This window comes from Arachis ipaensis, chromosome B8 (genome assembly GCF_059453495.1).
Source record: "Arachis ipaensis isolate K30076 ecotype BB chromosome B8, ASM5945349v1, whole genome shotgun sequence".
Classification (NCBI taxonomy): domain Eukaryota; kingdom Viridiplantae; phylum Streptophyta; class Magnoliopsida; order Fabales; family Fabaceae; genus Arachis; species Arachis ipaensis.
The window spans coordinates 69858834-69875430 of record NC_142443.1 but is presented as its reverse complement, the minus strand read 5'-3'; the positions used below and the strand labels follow the sequence as shown (position 1 = coordinate 69875430).

The 16597-nt window shown below is 34.8% G+C and overlaps 2 protein-coding genes across 2 annotated transcripts; both read right to left on the bottom strand.

Moving 5' to 3' along the window:
- Positions 1–14680: 14680 nt before the first annotated feature.
- LOC148548470 (uncharacterized) lies at positions 14681–15319 on the bottom strand. Its single transcript, XM_088495626.1, has one exon. The coding sequence runs from the start codon at positions 15317–15319 to the stop codon at positions 14681–14683; it is 639 nt and encodes a 212-aa protein (XP_088351752.1).
- A 65-nt stretch (positions 15320–15384) lies between these two features.
- LOC107611189 (uncharacterized) lies at positions 15385–16089 on the bottom strand. Its single transcript, XM_016313144.1, has one exon. The coding sequence runs from the start codon at positions 16087–16089 to the stop codon at positions 15385–15387; it is 705 nt and encodes a 234-aa protein (XP_016168630.1).
- Between the last annotated feature and the right edge of the window lie 508 nt (positions 16090–16597).

The following is a 16597-nucleotide window of genomic DNA, read 5'->3' as shown; positions in this document are numbered from 1 at the left end:
CCTTTTGTTTTCATTAGAATTATGCACTTTCTTGAACCATAAGCAAGCTAATTGAGTAGATTTTCATGTTTCCCTTGATTGAATCAACCATGTATGAATTCATGCCATTTCATGAGGTTTTATGCTATAATTGTTGCATATTATGATAGAATGAATATCTCATGATTATGAGCATAGCTTTGATGTGTTTGGTTGATTAATTATAGGTGAAGAAAGCTTGGAGAAAGGTTGAAGCAAGAAGGAATAGCTAGGAGTAAAGAGAAGACAATGGAATAAGTGAAATTGAACCAGGAAGCAAAAAGCTGGACCTAAAGTTAGCATCAAACTTTTGCACAAACTTTTGGTTGAAAAGTTAGCCCCAACGTTAGCCCCCTAACTTGGAGGCTAACGTTGGAACTTGAAAATCACTCCCTGGGTACCAAAAGTTTGCGCCAACGTTAGCCCCCTAACTTTGAGGCTAACGTTGGCACATGAAATTCACCCCTGGGCACCAAAAGTTTGCGCCAACGTTAGCCCCCTAACTTTGAGGCTAACGTTGGCATGAAGAAAACCTCCCTGGGCACCAAAAGTTTGCGCCAACGTTAGCCCCCTAACTTGGTGGCTAACGTTGGCACATGAACATCACAAGGAGGAGCAAAAGTTTGCGCCAACGTTAGCCCCCTAACTTGGTGGCTAACGTTGGCGCCACAAGTACTCAAGGCAAGGCCAACGTTAGGGTCAAAGTTAGACCCCTAACGTTGGCACCAACGTTCACATCAGCAAAGTGGTGTTAGCTGATATGAAAAGTTGGACTCTAACTTTTGCTCAAACTTTTGGTCCAACTTTTGCAAAACTCAAACCCGGTTCAATTGGTTCACTTTGGTTCTTCTCCAAACTTCAAGAGCAATCAACCAAGGCCTCTTTCAACCCAATTCCACCAAGAGCAAAGGCCCAACTCAAGGCTTGAAGATCATTGGAAGAAAGTGTATAAGTAGGAGAGAATTCAAGTTCTTCGGAGAGCTTTCTTTTTGGAATTTTCATAATAGTTTTCGGAGAGCTTTCTTTTTGATATTGAGAGAATCCACCTCTTAGTTTTATTGCTTTCAATTTCAATTACACCTGTCTTGGATCTTGGGTTGGAGATTTGAAGAAATTCTGTTTCAATCTCATCCTTGGATCTCTCTGTTTATTTACTGCTTAATTGAATTTCCGTTTCTGTTACTTGCTTCTCATCTACTTTCCTTGCAATTTACAATTTCCTTTCAATTGTTCTTATTGGATCTAGGAAGGCATTGAGATCTAGACTTGGTTTTCTAGTCTCTGGGTCCTGAGATCTGGTTTCCCATTTTCAATTCTCTATTTACTGCTTTATATGTTCATTTACTTTTCTGTTTCAGATCCGATTCAATCCCAATTCCCTTTTACTCTTCTATTTAATGCAATTCAACTTTTCCTTGTTTAAATTCTGCAAATCCAATCCCCAATTCCCTTTACAATTCCAGCCGTTTACATTTCTTGCACTTTAAGATTCCGCTATTTACATTTCTTGCATTCTAAGTTTCTGCTATTTAATTTCTTGTTCTTTAAGATTCAGCACTTTAATTCCCTGTTCTCTTTACTTCCATGCAATTTAATTTCTGCACATCACAAAACACTCAACCAAATCTTGATTCGCTTGACTAAATTAACCACTAAGCTAAAATTGCTCAATCCTTCAATCCCTGTGGGATCGACCTCACTCCCGTGAGTTTTTATTACTTGATACGACCCGGTACACTTGCCGGTTAGATTTGTGTGTTTTGGGGGAAATTCATTTTTCCTACAAAATACTCATCAAGTTTTTGGCGCCGTTGCCGGGGATTGATTAGATTGACAATGATTAAGTGAGGTGGTAGTTTAGATCAAGCAATTTTTCTTTTCGGTTTCTTTAATTTTTGACTAACTCACTAACTGTTTGAATTTTTGCTTAAGCTAACTCAAACTTCATTCTAGCAATAGATTGAAGTGTCACTGGTTTTTGTGTGTTTCTTGTGTTTTGCTTGTATGTCAGATACAAGAAGAGAAGCAAGAGAAAAAAATGTTGCTGGAGAGGAAGAATCAGATGAAGAATATCATGAATTGGAGGAACACTCAACAAATCCAACAAATCCACCAGTGAGAATGGCCAACAACAATGGTTAACCCCAGAGGAGAGTCTTGGCTTCATATACACTTGTTAATCCAAGGCATTGTAGGAGTAGCATCCTTACCCCAAATGTCGATGCAAATAACTTTGAATTGAAGCCCCAACTCATCACCTTGGTGCAGAACAACTGTTCCTATGGAGGAGGCCCCTTGGAAGATCCAAACCAGCATCTATCCACCTTCCTGAGGATATGTAACACAGTGAAGATCAATGGTGTGCATCCTGACAGTTACAAATTGCTGCTATTTCCATTTTCCCTCAAAGACAAAGCCACTCAATGGTTGGAGTCATTTCCAAGAGATAGCATCAACAACTGAGATGATCTAGTAACCAAGTTTCTTGCCAAGTTTTACCCACCTCAAAGAGTTATTAGATTGAAGACTGAAGTTCAAACATTTACTCAGATGGATGGAGAGTCATTGTATGAAGCATGGGAGAGATACAAAGCTTTACTCAGGAAGTATCCAGCAGAGATGTTTAATGAATGGGATAAACTCCAAAATTTCTATGAAGGACTGAGAATGAAAGCTCAAGAGGCACTTGACTATTCAGCAGGAGGCTCAATGCAACTCATGAAGACAGCTGAAGAAGCTCAGAACCTCATTGACATGGTGGCTAACAACCAATATTTCTTTGGCCATCAGAGACAACACCAACCATCACTAAGGAAAGGAGTGTTAGAAATGGAAGGGGTTGACACCCTCCTAGCTCAAAACAAGATAATGCAGCAGCAGATTCAAGAACAATTTGAGCAGATGGCTAAAAAGATTGATAGTTTACAAGTTGCAGCAGTGCATACAAGCCAACCATCAACCACATGGGGACAAAATGAAGAAAACCAGGAAAATCAGCAGCAGGAACAACCTCAATATGTGCACAACCAAGGCTCATGCCAAAATGAGGTTTATGGTGACACCCACAAACCATCCTGGAAGAACCATCCAAATCTCAGATGGGGAGATAACCACACCCACAGCCAGCAACCGTGGCAGAAAAACTCAAACCAAAACAACTCAAGAAACACAACTTACTCAAACCACGACCAGTAAAACGCTAATAATAATCAATACAAGAAACCATAAAATACATATCAACCACCCCACCACAATCCACAAACTCATCAAAATAGCATTTCCGCACCAACATCTAACCCCCAAAACTACCACACTACCCCTACAAATAACTTCCAGCAACCACATTCCACCCCTATCATACCACCAATAGACCATCATGAAAGTAGAATTTCAAGTCTTGAGGCAGCCATACAAGCAATTGCTCAGTCCACTCAAAGCTTGGTCAAAATGCAAGAGAGAAATGAAGCCACCATGAAGAGCCTTGAACGACAAGTGGGACAATTGGCCAAACAAGCTGAACGGCCAACCAATGTTCTCCCAAGTGATACAATCTCCAATCCAAAGGACAAAGGAAAAGCTACAAAGTGGGAGGAGTGCAAAGCAATCATAGTGGGAAGTGAAAAGACTAGGGAGAAGGAAGCCATCAATCAAGAAGAACACAACAGAGAAGTTCCACAAGAAGAGACAGAAGAGAGAAGTGAAGAGGAGAGAACGACCAAGAATGCAAAAAGCTCAAAGAAAGATGTGGACATCCTTGAAACACAGCTACAAGAGAAGAAGGAAGGGATGAAGCCATATATCCCTAAACTTCCATATCCTCAAAGATTCAAAAAAGAAAACGAGGATAAGCAATACTCAAAGTTCCTGAACATATTCAAGACACTCAGCATCAATATTCCGTTCTTAGAAGCACTTGAACAGATGCCATTATATGCCAAATTTATGAAAGTAGTGCTAACAAAGAAAAGACCCTTGAAGGAAGGACAAATTATTGAAATGACAATGGAGTGTAGTGCTATTCTCCAAAGAGGTTTACCAGAGAAGAAGAAGGATCCTGGAAGGTTTTATATACCTTGTACCATAGGAAACATAACTATTGAGAAATCATTCTGTGACCTTGGTGCAAGTATAAACTTGATGCCTCTATCTCTTATGAGGAAGCTTAAAATTTCTGAGCTGAAGTCCACACGAATAGTTCTCCAAATGGCTGACAAGTCCATTCAACGAGCACTTGGAGTTGTAGAGAATGTGCTGGTAAAAGTGGGAAAATTCCTTCTCCCAGTTGATTTTGTCATCCTAGATATGGAGGAGGATCCTAACACCCCCATCATCCTAGGGAGGCCTTTTCTTGCTACGGGCAGAGCACTGATAGATGTTGAAAAAGGGGAATTGTTGCTGAGAGTACATGACGAGCACCTAGCATTCCATGTTTTTAAAACCCCACATGAGCCCACTCAAGAAGAAGAGTGTATGGAGGATAAGGCCAGAGATCAAATTTTGAAGGAGGTAGTCAATGAGTTAGCTCCAAGACTTCCGAATCCATGCTTAAAAGAAGTAGAGATGGTGCAACAGACCAAAGAAATCAAGGAGGAACTAGATCCAAAACCTCCAGATGAGAAATTCAACATCTCAGATAAGGAACCACCAAGGCAGGGGGTATCTTTTGAGAAAGAAAAGAAGGAGAGGCCAAGAGGGTGGAGAAACAAGAAGATCCCTACTGAAGGCTTTTCACCAGGGGATAAAGTAGTGTTAAACACCCAACCAATGAAGGTGTCCCCAAAATCATCCGAATACTACACTGTAAACCGTTCTTTCACTTGAACACCTAGAGATCATCAAAGAGGAGACCGGAAGGAGGTCCACAGTAAGAGGAGAAAAGCTGAGGCACTATGATTTTCAACCCCCATGATCTAAGTGGATTGATGTCAAGCTAATGACAATAAAGAAACGCTTGTTGGGAGGCAACCCAACCTGAGGTAGTTCACTTCTCATAGCTATTTCAATAAAAGGGTTAATTAGACTTATCTATATTGCAAGGAGCTAAGTTTGGTGTTGCACACCAAAATAAATTAAGAGAGAATGAAAGATTCTAAGTTTGGTGTTCCACCAAATTCTCATTTAAAAGCACATTCTCACCTTCTGCATACATGGATGCTAGCTCCGAGTAATCAGATAAACTAATTAACCAATTGTTTACTTTTTAGTTTTTCTAGTTTTTATTGTCTTTAACAAAGATAGGAGGATTTCACATATAATTATTTTGATGCATGAGAAAGGTGGCAAGGAACTAAGTTTGGTGTTCACACACCAAAGTAAGTTCAAAAGCCTACAAGAAAATTCTGCACACTAACAAGTTACCTAAGGGCTTGAGAAACAAGCAACTTCCATGAACTTTATAGGAATTCAATCACTCTCTTGGAAGGGTTACATACCATCAGCTGAGAGTAAGAAGAAGAAGCCACCAAGAGGTTGTATTGTCACTTAATTCTATCAGCATTGAACTGTTCTAATTTGGAAGTTTGAGAGTTACCATTGCAATAGTAACTGTTAGTTCAGTCATTTTGCATCTTGAGTGTTCTAGTTGAAATAAGTATGCTAGCTTAAGTATGTGCTTGTGTGTTCACTTAACAAAAAGCATGCTTTGTCCCCTGCATTTTCAATTCAATAAAAGAAATGTTTGAATGAGAAGTAAGATAGTCTCTGTTAGATAGAAGTAGAATAAAAGTAAGTGGTGGTATGTGTGTGATTGTACAATAGCTTACTTTTAGTGAATAAAGAGCTAGGATATCTCCTTCTAAGTAAAGAGTGGCCTACTGTCTATGGATCTCAATTAAATAAAAATTTCCTTGGTTAGAAAAAAAAAAAAAAAAAGATAGCCAAAAAGTGGCAGAACAAAAGGAAACAAAAAGAAACAAAGCTGGACACCAATAGCTTGAACTTTAAAATATATGCCTGTGATGTCTTTGTACTAGGATCTGCTTGGATTAGTAAGCTCTTAGGAGTGCATCAACACTCGGTGACTTGGGTTAACTAATCCGGGATCATCAGCTGAAAGTCCACTATCAAGAGCAACCTAACTACAAGGCATTTAGTAACCCAAAGAGGTGCTGGGCATCAATGTTTTAAGAAGGAATGTGAGCCAAGTGTCTATGGTGAATAATGTGTCAAGTATAAAGAAAAGAAAATGAACTTGCTACACATGACACTCAAATAAAGCTTATAAACAAAGTAATAGCCAAGGATAAAGGAATAATGAGAGGTCATAGCAGTATGTTACTTGAAGCTTGAAGGAGACTTTCTAGGCCTAGGAGTCAGTAAGAAGTGAGTATTTACATATCCATACAAAACCCCATGAACTATCAATAATACTCTGCTAGCATGAACATCCTCTTCCATCTCATTCTTTCTTCTCAATAAATCTCTTCTTGCTTGGGGACAAGCAAGCTTTAAGTTTGGTGTTGTGATGACAAGTCATCCTAGCCTATTTTAACCAGTCTTTTCCTTTTGTTTTCATTAGAATTATGCACTTTCTTGAACCATAAGCAAGCTAATTGAGTAGATTTTCATGTTTCCCTTGATTGAATCAACCATGTATGAATTCATGCCATTTCATGAGGTTTTATGCTATAATTGTTGCATATTATGATAGAATGAATATCTCATGATTATGAGCATAGCTTTGATGTGTTTGGTTGATTAATTATAGGTGAAGAAAGCTTGGAGAAAGGTTGAAGCAAGAAGGAATAGCTAGGAGTAAAGAGAAGACAATGGAATAAGTGAAATTGAACCAGGAAGCAAAAAGCTGGACCTAAAGTTAGCATCAAACTTTTGCACAAACTTTTGGTTGAAAAGTTAGCCCCAACGTTAGCCCCCTAACTTGGAGGCTAACGTTGGAACTTGAAAATCACTCCCTGGGTACCAAAAGTTTGCGCCAACGTTAGCCCCCTAACTTTGAGGCTAACGTTGGCACATGAAATTCACCCCTGGGCACCAAAAGTTTGCGCCAACGTTAGCCCCCTAACTTTGAGGCTAACGTTGGCATGAAGAAAACCTCCCTGGGCACCAAAAGTTTGCGCCAACGTTAGCCCCCTAACTTGGTGGCTAACGTTGGCACATGAACATCACAAGGAGGAGCAAAAGTTTGCGCCAACGTTAGCCCCCTAACTTGGTGGCTAACGTTGGCGCCACAAGTACTCAAGGCAAGGCCAACGTTAGGGTCAAAGTTAGACCCCTAACGTTGGCACCAACGTTCACATCAGCAAAGTGGTGTTAGCTGATATGAAAAGTTGGAGCAAAAGTTAGACCCCTAACTTTTGCTCAAACTTTTGGTCCAACTTTTGCAAAACTCAAACCCGGTTCAATTGGTTCACTTTGGTTCTTCTCCAAACTTCAAGAGCAATCAACCAAGGCCTCTTTCAACCCAATTCCACCAAGAGCAAAAGCCCAACTCAAGGCTTGAAGATCATTGGAAGAAAGTGTATAAGTAGGAGAGAATTCAAGTTCTTCGGAGAGCTTTCTTTTTGGAATTTTCATAATAGTTTTCGAAGAGCTTTTGATATTGAGTGAACTTTAATTTCTTTGTCTTGGGGAAGGAGAATTCACTTCTCTTCCTCTTAGTTTTATTGCTTTCAATTTCAATTACACTTGTCTTGGATCTTGGGTTGGAGATTTGAAGAAATTCTGTTTCAATCTCATCCTTGGATCTCTCTGTTTATTTACTGCTTAATTGAATTTCTATTTCTGTTACTTGCTTCTCATCTACTTTCCTTGCAATTTACAATTTCCTTTCAATTGTTCTTATTGGATCTAGGAAGGCATTGAGATCTAGACTTGGTTTTCTAGTCTCTGGGTCCTGAGATCTGGTTTCCCATTTTCAATTCTCTGTTTACTGCTTTATATGTTCATTTACTTTTCTGTTTCAGATCCGATTCAATCCCAATTCCCTTTTACTCTTCTGTTTAATGCAATTCAACTTTTCCTTGTTTAAATTCTGCAAATCCAATCCACAATTTCCTTTACAATTCCAGCCGTTTACATTTCTTGCACTTTAAGATTCCGCTATTTACATTTCTTGCATTCTAAGTTTCTGCTATTTAATTTCTTGTTCTTTAAGATTCAGCACTTTAATTCCCTGTTCTCTTTACTTCCATGCAATTTAATTTCTGCACATCACAAAACACTCAACCAAATCTTGATTCGCTTGACTAAATTAACCACTAAGCTAAAATTGCTCAATCCTTCAATCCCTGTGGGATCGACCTCACTCCCGTGAGTTTTTATTACTTGATACGACCCGGTACACTTGCCGGTTAGATTTGTGTGTTTTGGGAGAAATTCATTTTTCCTACAAAATACTCATCACCATCCAGTCCTCATGCAAGGAAATCCTTGTTTCTTGTGCCTCTTGGATTCTCAGCTTCTTCATCACAGATTAAGGTATCAGATTTAAACTTAAGCCAAGATCATACAGGGCTTTGTCAAAAGTGATCTTTACAGTAGTCCAAAGGATCTGAAAGTTCCCTGGATCTGGCATCTTCCTTGGCAACTCAATCTGAATTAGGATACTGTACTTCTCAGTAAGTACCTCTATTTCATCTTCCCTTAGGTCCTTCTTTTCAAAAAGAATGTCTTTTAGACAGGCTGTATAGGGGGTCTTTTTTTCCAATACCTTTGTAACAGAGATATTAACTTGCAGCTCCTTAAGGTTGCTGGGAAATAAGCCAACTGCTCATCTGTCGGTTCTTTCTGCACGCCAAGGAAATATAGCTTTTGAGGTTCTTTCACCTCTACAAGGGCGTGCTCTGTGGTAATCACAGGCTCCTCTTGCACGCCCAGAGAAGAATCAACTTGAGGTTCCTTTTCTTCTATAGGGGCGTGCTCAATGGCAGTCTCAGGATCCTTCTGGTCCGTGATTGCCTTCAGTCCCTCAGTAGCAGACTTCTGAGGTTCAGCCTCTTTGGTGAAGACCACTGTCTCACCTTCTTTTAAGGTCTCCTTCCCAGAGAATATTAGGCTTTCTGTGAGGGCCCTTTGGGGATGCACCTCCTCAAATAACTCAGTAAGAGGAATATTAACCTACTCAGGTGTCCACCGGTCATGGGTGAGAGTGTTTCCTTGAGGTTAGTTACTACTCATATCACTAGGAGCATTATAAACCTCAGCAGGGGGTGCAGCTATAGTCTCCATGTCTAGAACTTCTGTCCTAACTGGAGTCTCCTCACAGGAGTATAAGTGCTGGTTATTGGCAGCTATCTCAATGAGCTCATCTACCTCTTCATGTGTCTCTATAAAGAACAGAGGACCGTTTGCAAAGTGATCTACTATTTTCCTGACTATCTCAGAGATTGCTTTGTAGAAGATCATTATCTTGCCCCATCCTGAGAACATATGGGGAGGACAATTCCTGAACATCAACTTGTATCTCTCTCAAGCATCATGGAGAGACTCACTATCTTTCTGCCTGAAGGTCTGAACATCTGTCACCAGCTTCGCTAGTCTTTATGAGGGAGAGAACCTATTCAGGAAATTGTTAACAACCTTATCCTAGGTGTACACAACTTCTCTAAGTTCCATATACCACTATTTATTTGCTTGAGCACTCAGAGCAAATGGGAAGAGTTTTAGTCTGGGGACTTCAGGGTCCACTCCATTACCTTCTACAGTGTCAAAGAACTGCAGGAAGTCAGAGAGGAATTTGTTTGGATTTTTCTATGGAAGTCCATAAAACTGGTATTTTTGCCGTAATAGTAGGACCTGGTCTAGGTTGACCTTAAAGGCATCTGAGTCAATAAGAGTGTCAAATGTATAAGAACCCAGAGGTCTCCTAATTTGTTTATTCCCCTTTAGATCCATAGTGACTTTCAGTGTTCCTACATACATAAACAAGAAAAAAACAAGAAAGAAGAAGAATGGAAGCTCTATGTTCAAGAATAGAGAACTCCCTGTGAGATGTGAAGAAAGAAGAGGAAGATAAAAGAATGAAGATAGAAGAAGAGAGAAGAAGAATTCGAAAAGAGAGGGATAGAGAATTCAAAAATTAAGAAGCAAGAAGAGAAACAAAAATTAAAATATTTTTATTTTTATTTGATTTATTAATGCATTTCGAAAATAAAAGGTTAGTTAACTAAAAGGAATTGAAAATTAATCAATGAATTTCGAAAAAGAAGAGAGAGAAATAGAAGAAGAGATTTCAAAAATTAGGAGAGAGAAGAATTAGTTAGGAAGTTTTAGAAAAGAAGAGAGAGAGAGAAAACAAGTAACTAATTAATAAAAATTTGAAAATAAGATAAGATAGAATATTAGAAAAGATTTTATTTTAAAATTTAAAAGAAGACAAGATAGAAAAGATAAGATAAATTAGGTAAGAAAGATAAGATAAGGAAGTTAAGAAAAGATAAGTTTTAAAATTAAAAAAATTTGAATTTTGAATTTTAAATTTTGAATTTTTGAAATTGAAACAAGATAAGATAAAGATTTGAAAAAGATTTGAATTTGAAAAGGTTTGATTTTTAAAATTTAAATTTTAAAATTTGAAATAAGATAAGATAAGATTTTTTAATTTTGAATTTTAAAGAAAGATAAAAAGATAAGATAAGATTTTAAAAAAATATGATTTTTGAAAAGATTTGATTTTGAAATTTGAAAACTAAGATAAGATAAGATAAAAATTTAAAATTAAAATATGAATTTTTAATGGAATTTTCGAAATTTTAATTAAAATAAAGATAGAAAAGATTTTTTTTTATTTTTTGAATTTAATGAGGAAAGAGAAAAATAACAAAAAGACACCAAACTTAAAACTTTTAAATCTAAGACACTAAAATTTCAAAAATTAGAAGAAAAAACATAAAGAGACACCAAACTTAAAAATTTTAAGATCAAAACAAAAACAAAAATAAGAACACTTTGAAGATCAAGAAGAACACCAAGAACAAAACTAAAAAAATTCAAAGAACACAAGAACATGCAAAAGACACCAAACTTAAAATTTTTGAAAATCAAACACAAAATTTTTGAAAAATTAAAGAAAAGACACAAGAAGACACCAAACTTAAATTTTGAAACAAGAATTAAACAAAAGAAACTATTTTTAAAAATTTTTAGAAAGGAAGACTCAAGATTTTTGAAAATTTTAACTAAGAACACAAACAAAAGACTCAAACCAAAAACAAAGATTAAACAAAGAAAGAAAAATATTTTTGAAAAAGTTTTTTATTTTTTCGAAAATAAAGAAGAAGAAAATAAAAAATAAAAATAAAAGACTCAAACAAAATAAAAAATACCTGATCAAGGGAACAAGATAATCCGTCAGTTGTCCAAACTCGAACAATCCCTAGCAACGGCACCAAAACCTTGGTGCACGAATCCCCACACTTCGTACAATTGTACCAGCAAGTGCACTGGGTCGTCCAAGTAATACCAGAGCGAGTCAGGGTCGATCCCACGAGGATTGTGGTTTGAAGCAACCTATGGTTATCTTGCAGGTCTTAGTCAGGCAGATAGAAGAGTTGTTGGATTTGTTTAAATGCAATTTGATTGTTTAAAATGATAATCTTAAAACTTAGATGGTTAAGACTTGGAGTTGCTTTGTCCTTCTGGATTAACTCTGGTCTTACTGTCTTCTTCAATTGTGAATGATTTCTTCTATGGCAGGCTATATGTGATTGATGCTGGTTTGTGCAGCCGCCAATACTCCTCCAGATCTGAACCACAGGATTAGTGTGGATCTATTCTGATTGAGGGTGAAGATCCTGCAATCCACTCTCCTTAATGATCCTACTCAAAACGCCACAGACAAGGTCGAATCTTCCAGACCAGAGAATGTTGCGCCTTTGGGTTCTGGCCTCTACCACAAAGACCCTAATCTCCCCGTAAATCAGCTGAACTGGTTTCTCGAGAAGTCCCCAACGAAGTCATGGATTAGACGTCTGAGAGATGTATAATCACGCTGGCGGTTCAATGCTTTCCGCTGAAGTATTCACACGAACCCAAATAGACACGGGTGGTTGTCAGGCACGCGGTCCTAGTATGATAAACGGAGCTAGTTGTCGCGGACCATCCCATTCACCATATTGAGGAACGAATATACATCTTAGAATTAAATCAAGTATGGATTGAAGAGAAGTAGTAATACTTTTATTAATTTATAGAACTCAGCAGGGCTCCTCCCCTCAACCTAGGAGGTTTAGAAACTTATACTGATGAGAAAATACAATGGTAAAAACGAAAATATGGTGTAAAGTGGCCGAAGATCCCTAATATAACAACCCGAATTTTTGAAAATTAAATATTAAGTGATTTATAATTTATTATATTTATTAATAATTTTACTTAATGAAAGTTATTTTTCTAAAAGTAATTAAATTAAATTTTATGATACGTTTAGTTTAAAATCCATTAAGATTTTTAAATAATTTTTACTATAATAAAATATTTAAAAAAATATAATAAATAAAAAGAATTATTATTATTATTATTATTATTATTTTAAATAAAAATAATTTTTATAATTTTATTTTTAAAATTATAAATTTAATAAAATAATCTAAACATTAAGAATAAAAAAATTTGAAAACAAAAATAAAAATTTTATAATTATTTAACTTTTAGAATGTATAAAATTTATAAATTTAAATTAAATAAGATATTAAACAAATTTATTATGTTATTACTATGTGTAACAAAATGAAAATAAAGGTTTAGAAATATTATTTATAATTAACTATTTAAAAACGTTATTAAGTTTATTTATTTATTTTTAATAATATTTAATTTAAAACAGAGATAAAAATTTATATTCAAACTCTTTATCTTCATGCATAATTCTAATTGATAAAAAATATTTTTTTAATTTAATATCTATTTTTAAATTATGTTTAATTTTATTTTATTTTCAAAATTATTAATTTATATTTTTATTATATTCACTCACTATATCAAACACTATTCTTTCTCTTACTATATATTATTCTCTATATACATACCTGCTATTGTCTCATCGCCACTATTATATTACATTGTTCTCCTTTCTCATTTTTTTTCTCCTTCCACATTCTCATCATCTTATCGTTATTAATTATCACTAAGTATTATTATCGCAACGTTTACTCTGATTTATTACTTTGATTTATAACCATCTATTGTGTTAACTTTTATGAGTTGTTGAAGTTTTACTAAAAAAATTAAGACATAAAGCATTTAAAATTTTCCCAAATTATCAAAATTTGATGTTAGTAATCCTAATTATTTTCAACTAAAATAATAAAAAATAGTACTATAATTGTAAGTTTTTTAACTAATCATTATAAATTTAAGTCGTAGTTTAATATAGTACCTTAGCTTAGGACGGAAGGCAACCATTGCTATCCACATTTGACTGCTATTTTATAAGTTTCATATTTATTTTATTGTGCACATCAATTAAATTATACTTTATGATTTTATTTTACATGTTTTGAAATAATGACATCATATTATAAGGATTAGATTAATTTTCATAGTCTAATACGAATCTTATTATTTTGTTCGTCATTTAAATATTATTCATAAAGAAAAGTTACTTAAACTGAAACACTATATAAAAAGAGACAAAAAATTTTTAGATTTATCGTCATGGTTTGCTTCTTCGACCTCACTTAATATACTCAAATTTAATAGCTTTGATGGTGGTGATTCTTTGTAATTAGTTAAAAAGTTTCAACTTTCTCTTTCTCTCTCTAATTCTCCCTACGATTTTGAACAAACTTAATTTTATTATTAAACAAGTGTAATTATCCGTGCCATGCACGTGATAAGATTGAAATTATAATTTTAAGCTGTTGTGTTAAAAATTAATTTCAATTATAATAATTTAACTAATAAAAAAATAACTTGTATGCATTATTTTTCTTTTCTTCATATAGTGTTAATTGTATTAACTATAAAATAGTTATTTAATCTATTTTTTTCAATAAATCAGACATATATACTCAATATGACCATAAATAATCTAGTAATACTTAAATCCACCAACAAAGTTTTATATGTTGGTTTACTGTGAAGTAAGAACATATCAAAATCAACTCAAAATGAAGAACAAATTAATAGAGAATACTAATGCAGAAAGTTCTGTAATAAACAATAAATAATTTAAACCTACTGAATAACAATTCAATGCTATTCCTTGATACTTACAAAATATATACCTGAAACAACACTGTATCAATGTTAGTATATAAAATTATATGATTAACGTAATTATAAAATTGTTCATTAGGAGAATAAAATAATATGAATTTTTATGATAATTTTAATATTCTCAAACTATTAATGTACAATAAGAATTCATCCATTAGCGCCTAGAATTTCTAAATTTTTTTAATTGATAGTAATAAATTTTAATAAATAAATAAATTTAGTAAGACATTTTGTTATTACCTTTTCATTATAGGCTCTCAAAAACTTCTCTATATACCACATTCATCGTGCAGTTATCTTCCAAGTGCCCATGATCTTGCAACAGCACTCACAGACCATCTTTACTCATTACCCTTGATAACGTAACATACAATTGACCATGGGTGAAAACTGGCCTTGGAAGGTAAATTCTAACTTTCGATAGAGTTTGTCCCTGGGACTTATTTATTGTCATTGCAAATGACATGATAATTGGGAATTGTCTTCTTTAAAACATGACCGGTAATGTTTCATTATTTGGAATTAGATTCAGTCTTGGGATAAGAACAATACTCCCAGCTTTGTTACCAGTTAAAATCTTGCATTCTATCACATAATTTCCCATTTTTCTAACTTGCATCCTCGTTTCATTGCACAAACCATTAGTCTGGTCTATATTCCGCAGCAACATAACAGGAGCGCCAACCTTCAAAACCAACTTGTGTGGTGGTAGACCTGAACAATTTATTCCATTTAGAATCTCCGGCGAGAAAGCATCTAACTCAAATTCCATATTTCCATCCTCAGCACACACAGAGTCTGAAGTTAAGTAGACTCTTTCTTGTCCAGGTAACCCTGCAGTCATCTTGTTGTTGATATCAGTGACACAATCCAGAGTTGGTGCAAGAATTACTCTATCCTTGAAATAATTTTCAATGGATAAATTGGATAACATATCTGGATACACGAAATCAATGAAGTCATCCAAAGCTATCTCAGATTTCTTAACCAAAATGCCAAATGGTATATGAACGATCGATTCATTATCTGTTGTATCACCAGCCAAATCATCACCAATTTTGAGTAGCCATTCTGCAAAATCTCTGAGTTCTTGTATGTTGTTGTTTTCACTTAGTGACAATCTCATGTTTTTTGTAAGCTTCAAAACCTTACCGTTATGCCATAAATATGAAGAATTAATAGAAGACTGAATTATATCTTTCCTTGAGCCTCTGGAATCACAGGTAAAATTTGTCTAAAATCTCCTCCGAGAACAACAACTTTACCTCCAAATGGCAAATGAGCATTATATGAATCTGAGCACCTTAAGATGTCTCTGAGGCATTTGTCTAAAGTTTCGTAACAATACTTACTTATCATTGGAGCTTCATCCCATATGATTAATTTGGACTTGGATATTAACCTTGCAAGAGGACTTCCCTGTTTAATGCTACACAAAGAATCTTCATTTATTGTCAAAGAAATTTTAAACCTTGAATGTGCAGTTCTTCCATTAGGCAACAGAAGTGCAGCAATCCCACTCGAAGCAACATTTAAAATTATACCTCCTTTAGACCTAATCGAGCATGATATAGTTAACCATAAGAATATTTTTCCACAACCACCTTGACTGTATAAGATGAAAAGTCCACCCATATTACTGCTAACAGCACTAATTATTTGATCGTATGCAAATTTTTGCTCATCAGTTAGCCTTTCTAAATACCCACCTAGTTCATTCGCAAGAGCATTAACGTCAAAGTTCAACTCTTCCATTATAATTCTGTCTTCTAAGCTGGACACCAAATTTTCTGAAGGATATGGCATTCCACAATATTCTTTCAATGACTTGCCATTTGACTGGAGTAAATCTTCAATTTTTGCAAGTGCAATATCTTTTATTTGGACTTCTGACATGATCAAATATGTATTTTTTCAATTTAAAATAACACAATTATTTGAAAAATTATTAAATTAGTTTCTGGCAAAAAAGTTTGAAATGCATTGTTGAATGATAAATAACACTCCTTGTTTTTGGTTTAAAAAATGCTTCATTAGTAACATGTCCCTTTAAAAAATATTATTGTGATTAACATGGATATCAAAATCATTATAACATAAAAAAAGGCACAAACAACTGATGCAAATGCAAGTATTGGAAGTATGTGAATTTAGTTACGGTTTCTTAGATGAAGTAGATATGATTTACAATAATGAATCAAAATTTGTATTAAGAGGAGGGAGTAAAGAGAAAGAGAAAAAGTTAAAGTGAACACAAATAAATAATTTGCCATATGTATGATAATGTTACTCCCAAAAAAGGCATTTTGTTAAAGAAAATCACTCTTAAAATTTCTTATCCAATATTTTTGTTATAATTATATGCTAATTTGAATTCTAACATGGAAAAAAAATTATAATAGAG

Coding starts and splice junctions, on each gene's coding strand:
- LOC107611189 (XM_016313144.1), bottom strand. CDS start 16,089: ATGTCAGAAGTCCAAATAAAAGATATTGCACTTGCAAAAATTGAAGAT.
- LOC148548470 (XM_088495626.1), bottom strand. CDS start 15,319: ATGAGATTGTCACTAAGTGAAAACAACAACATACAAGAACTCAGAGAT.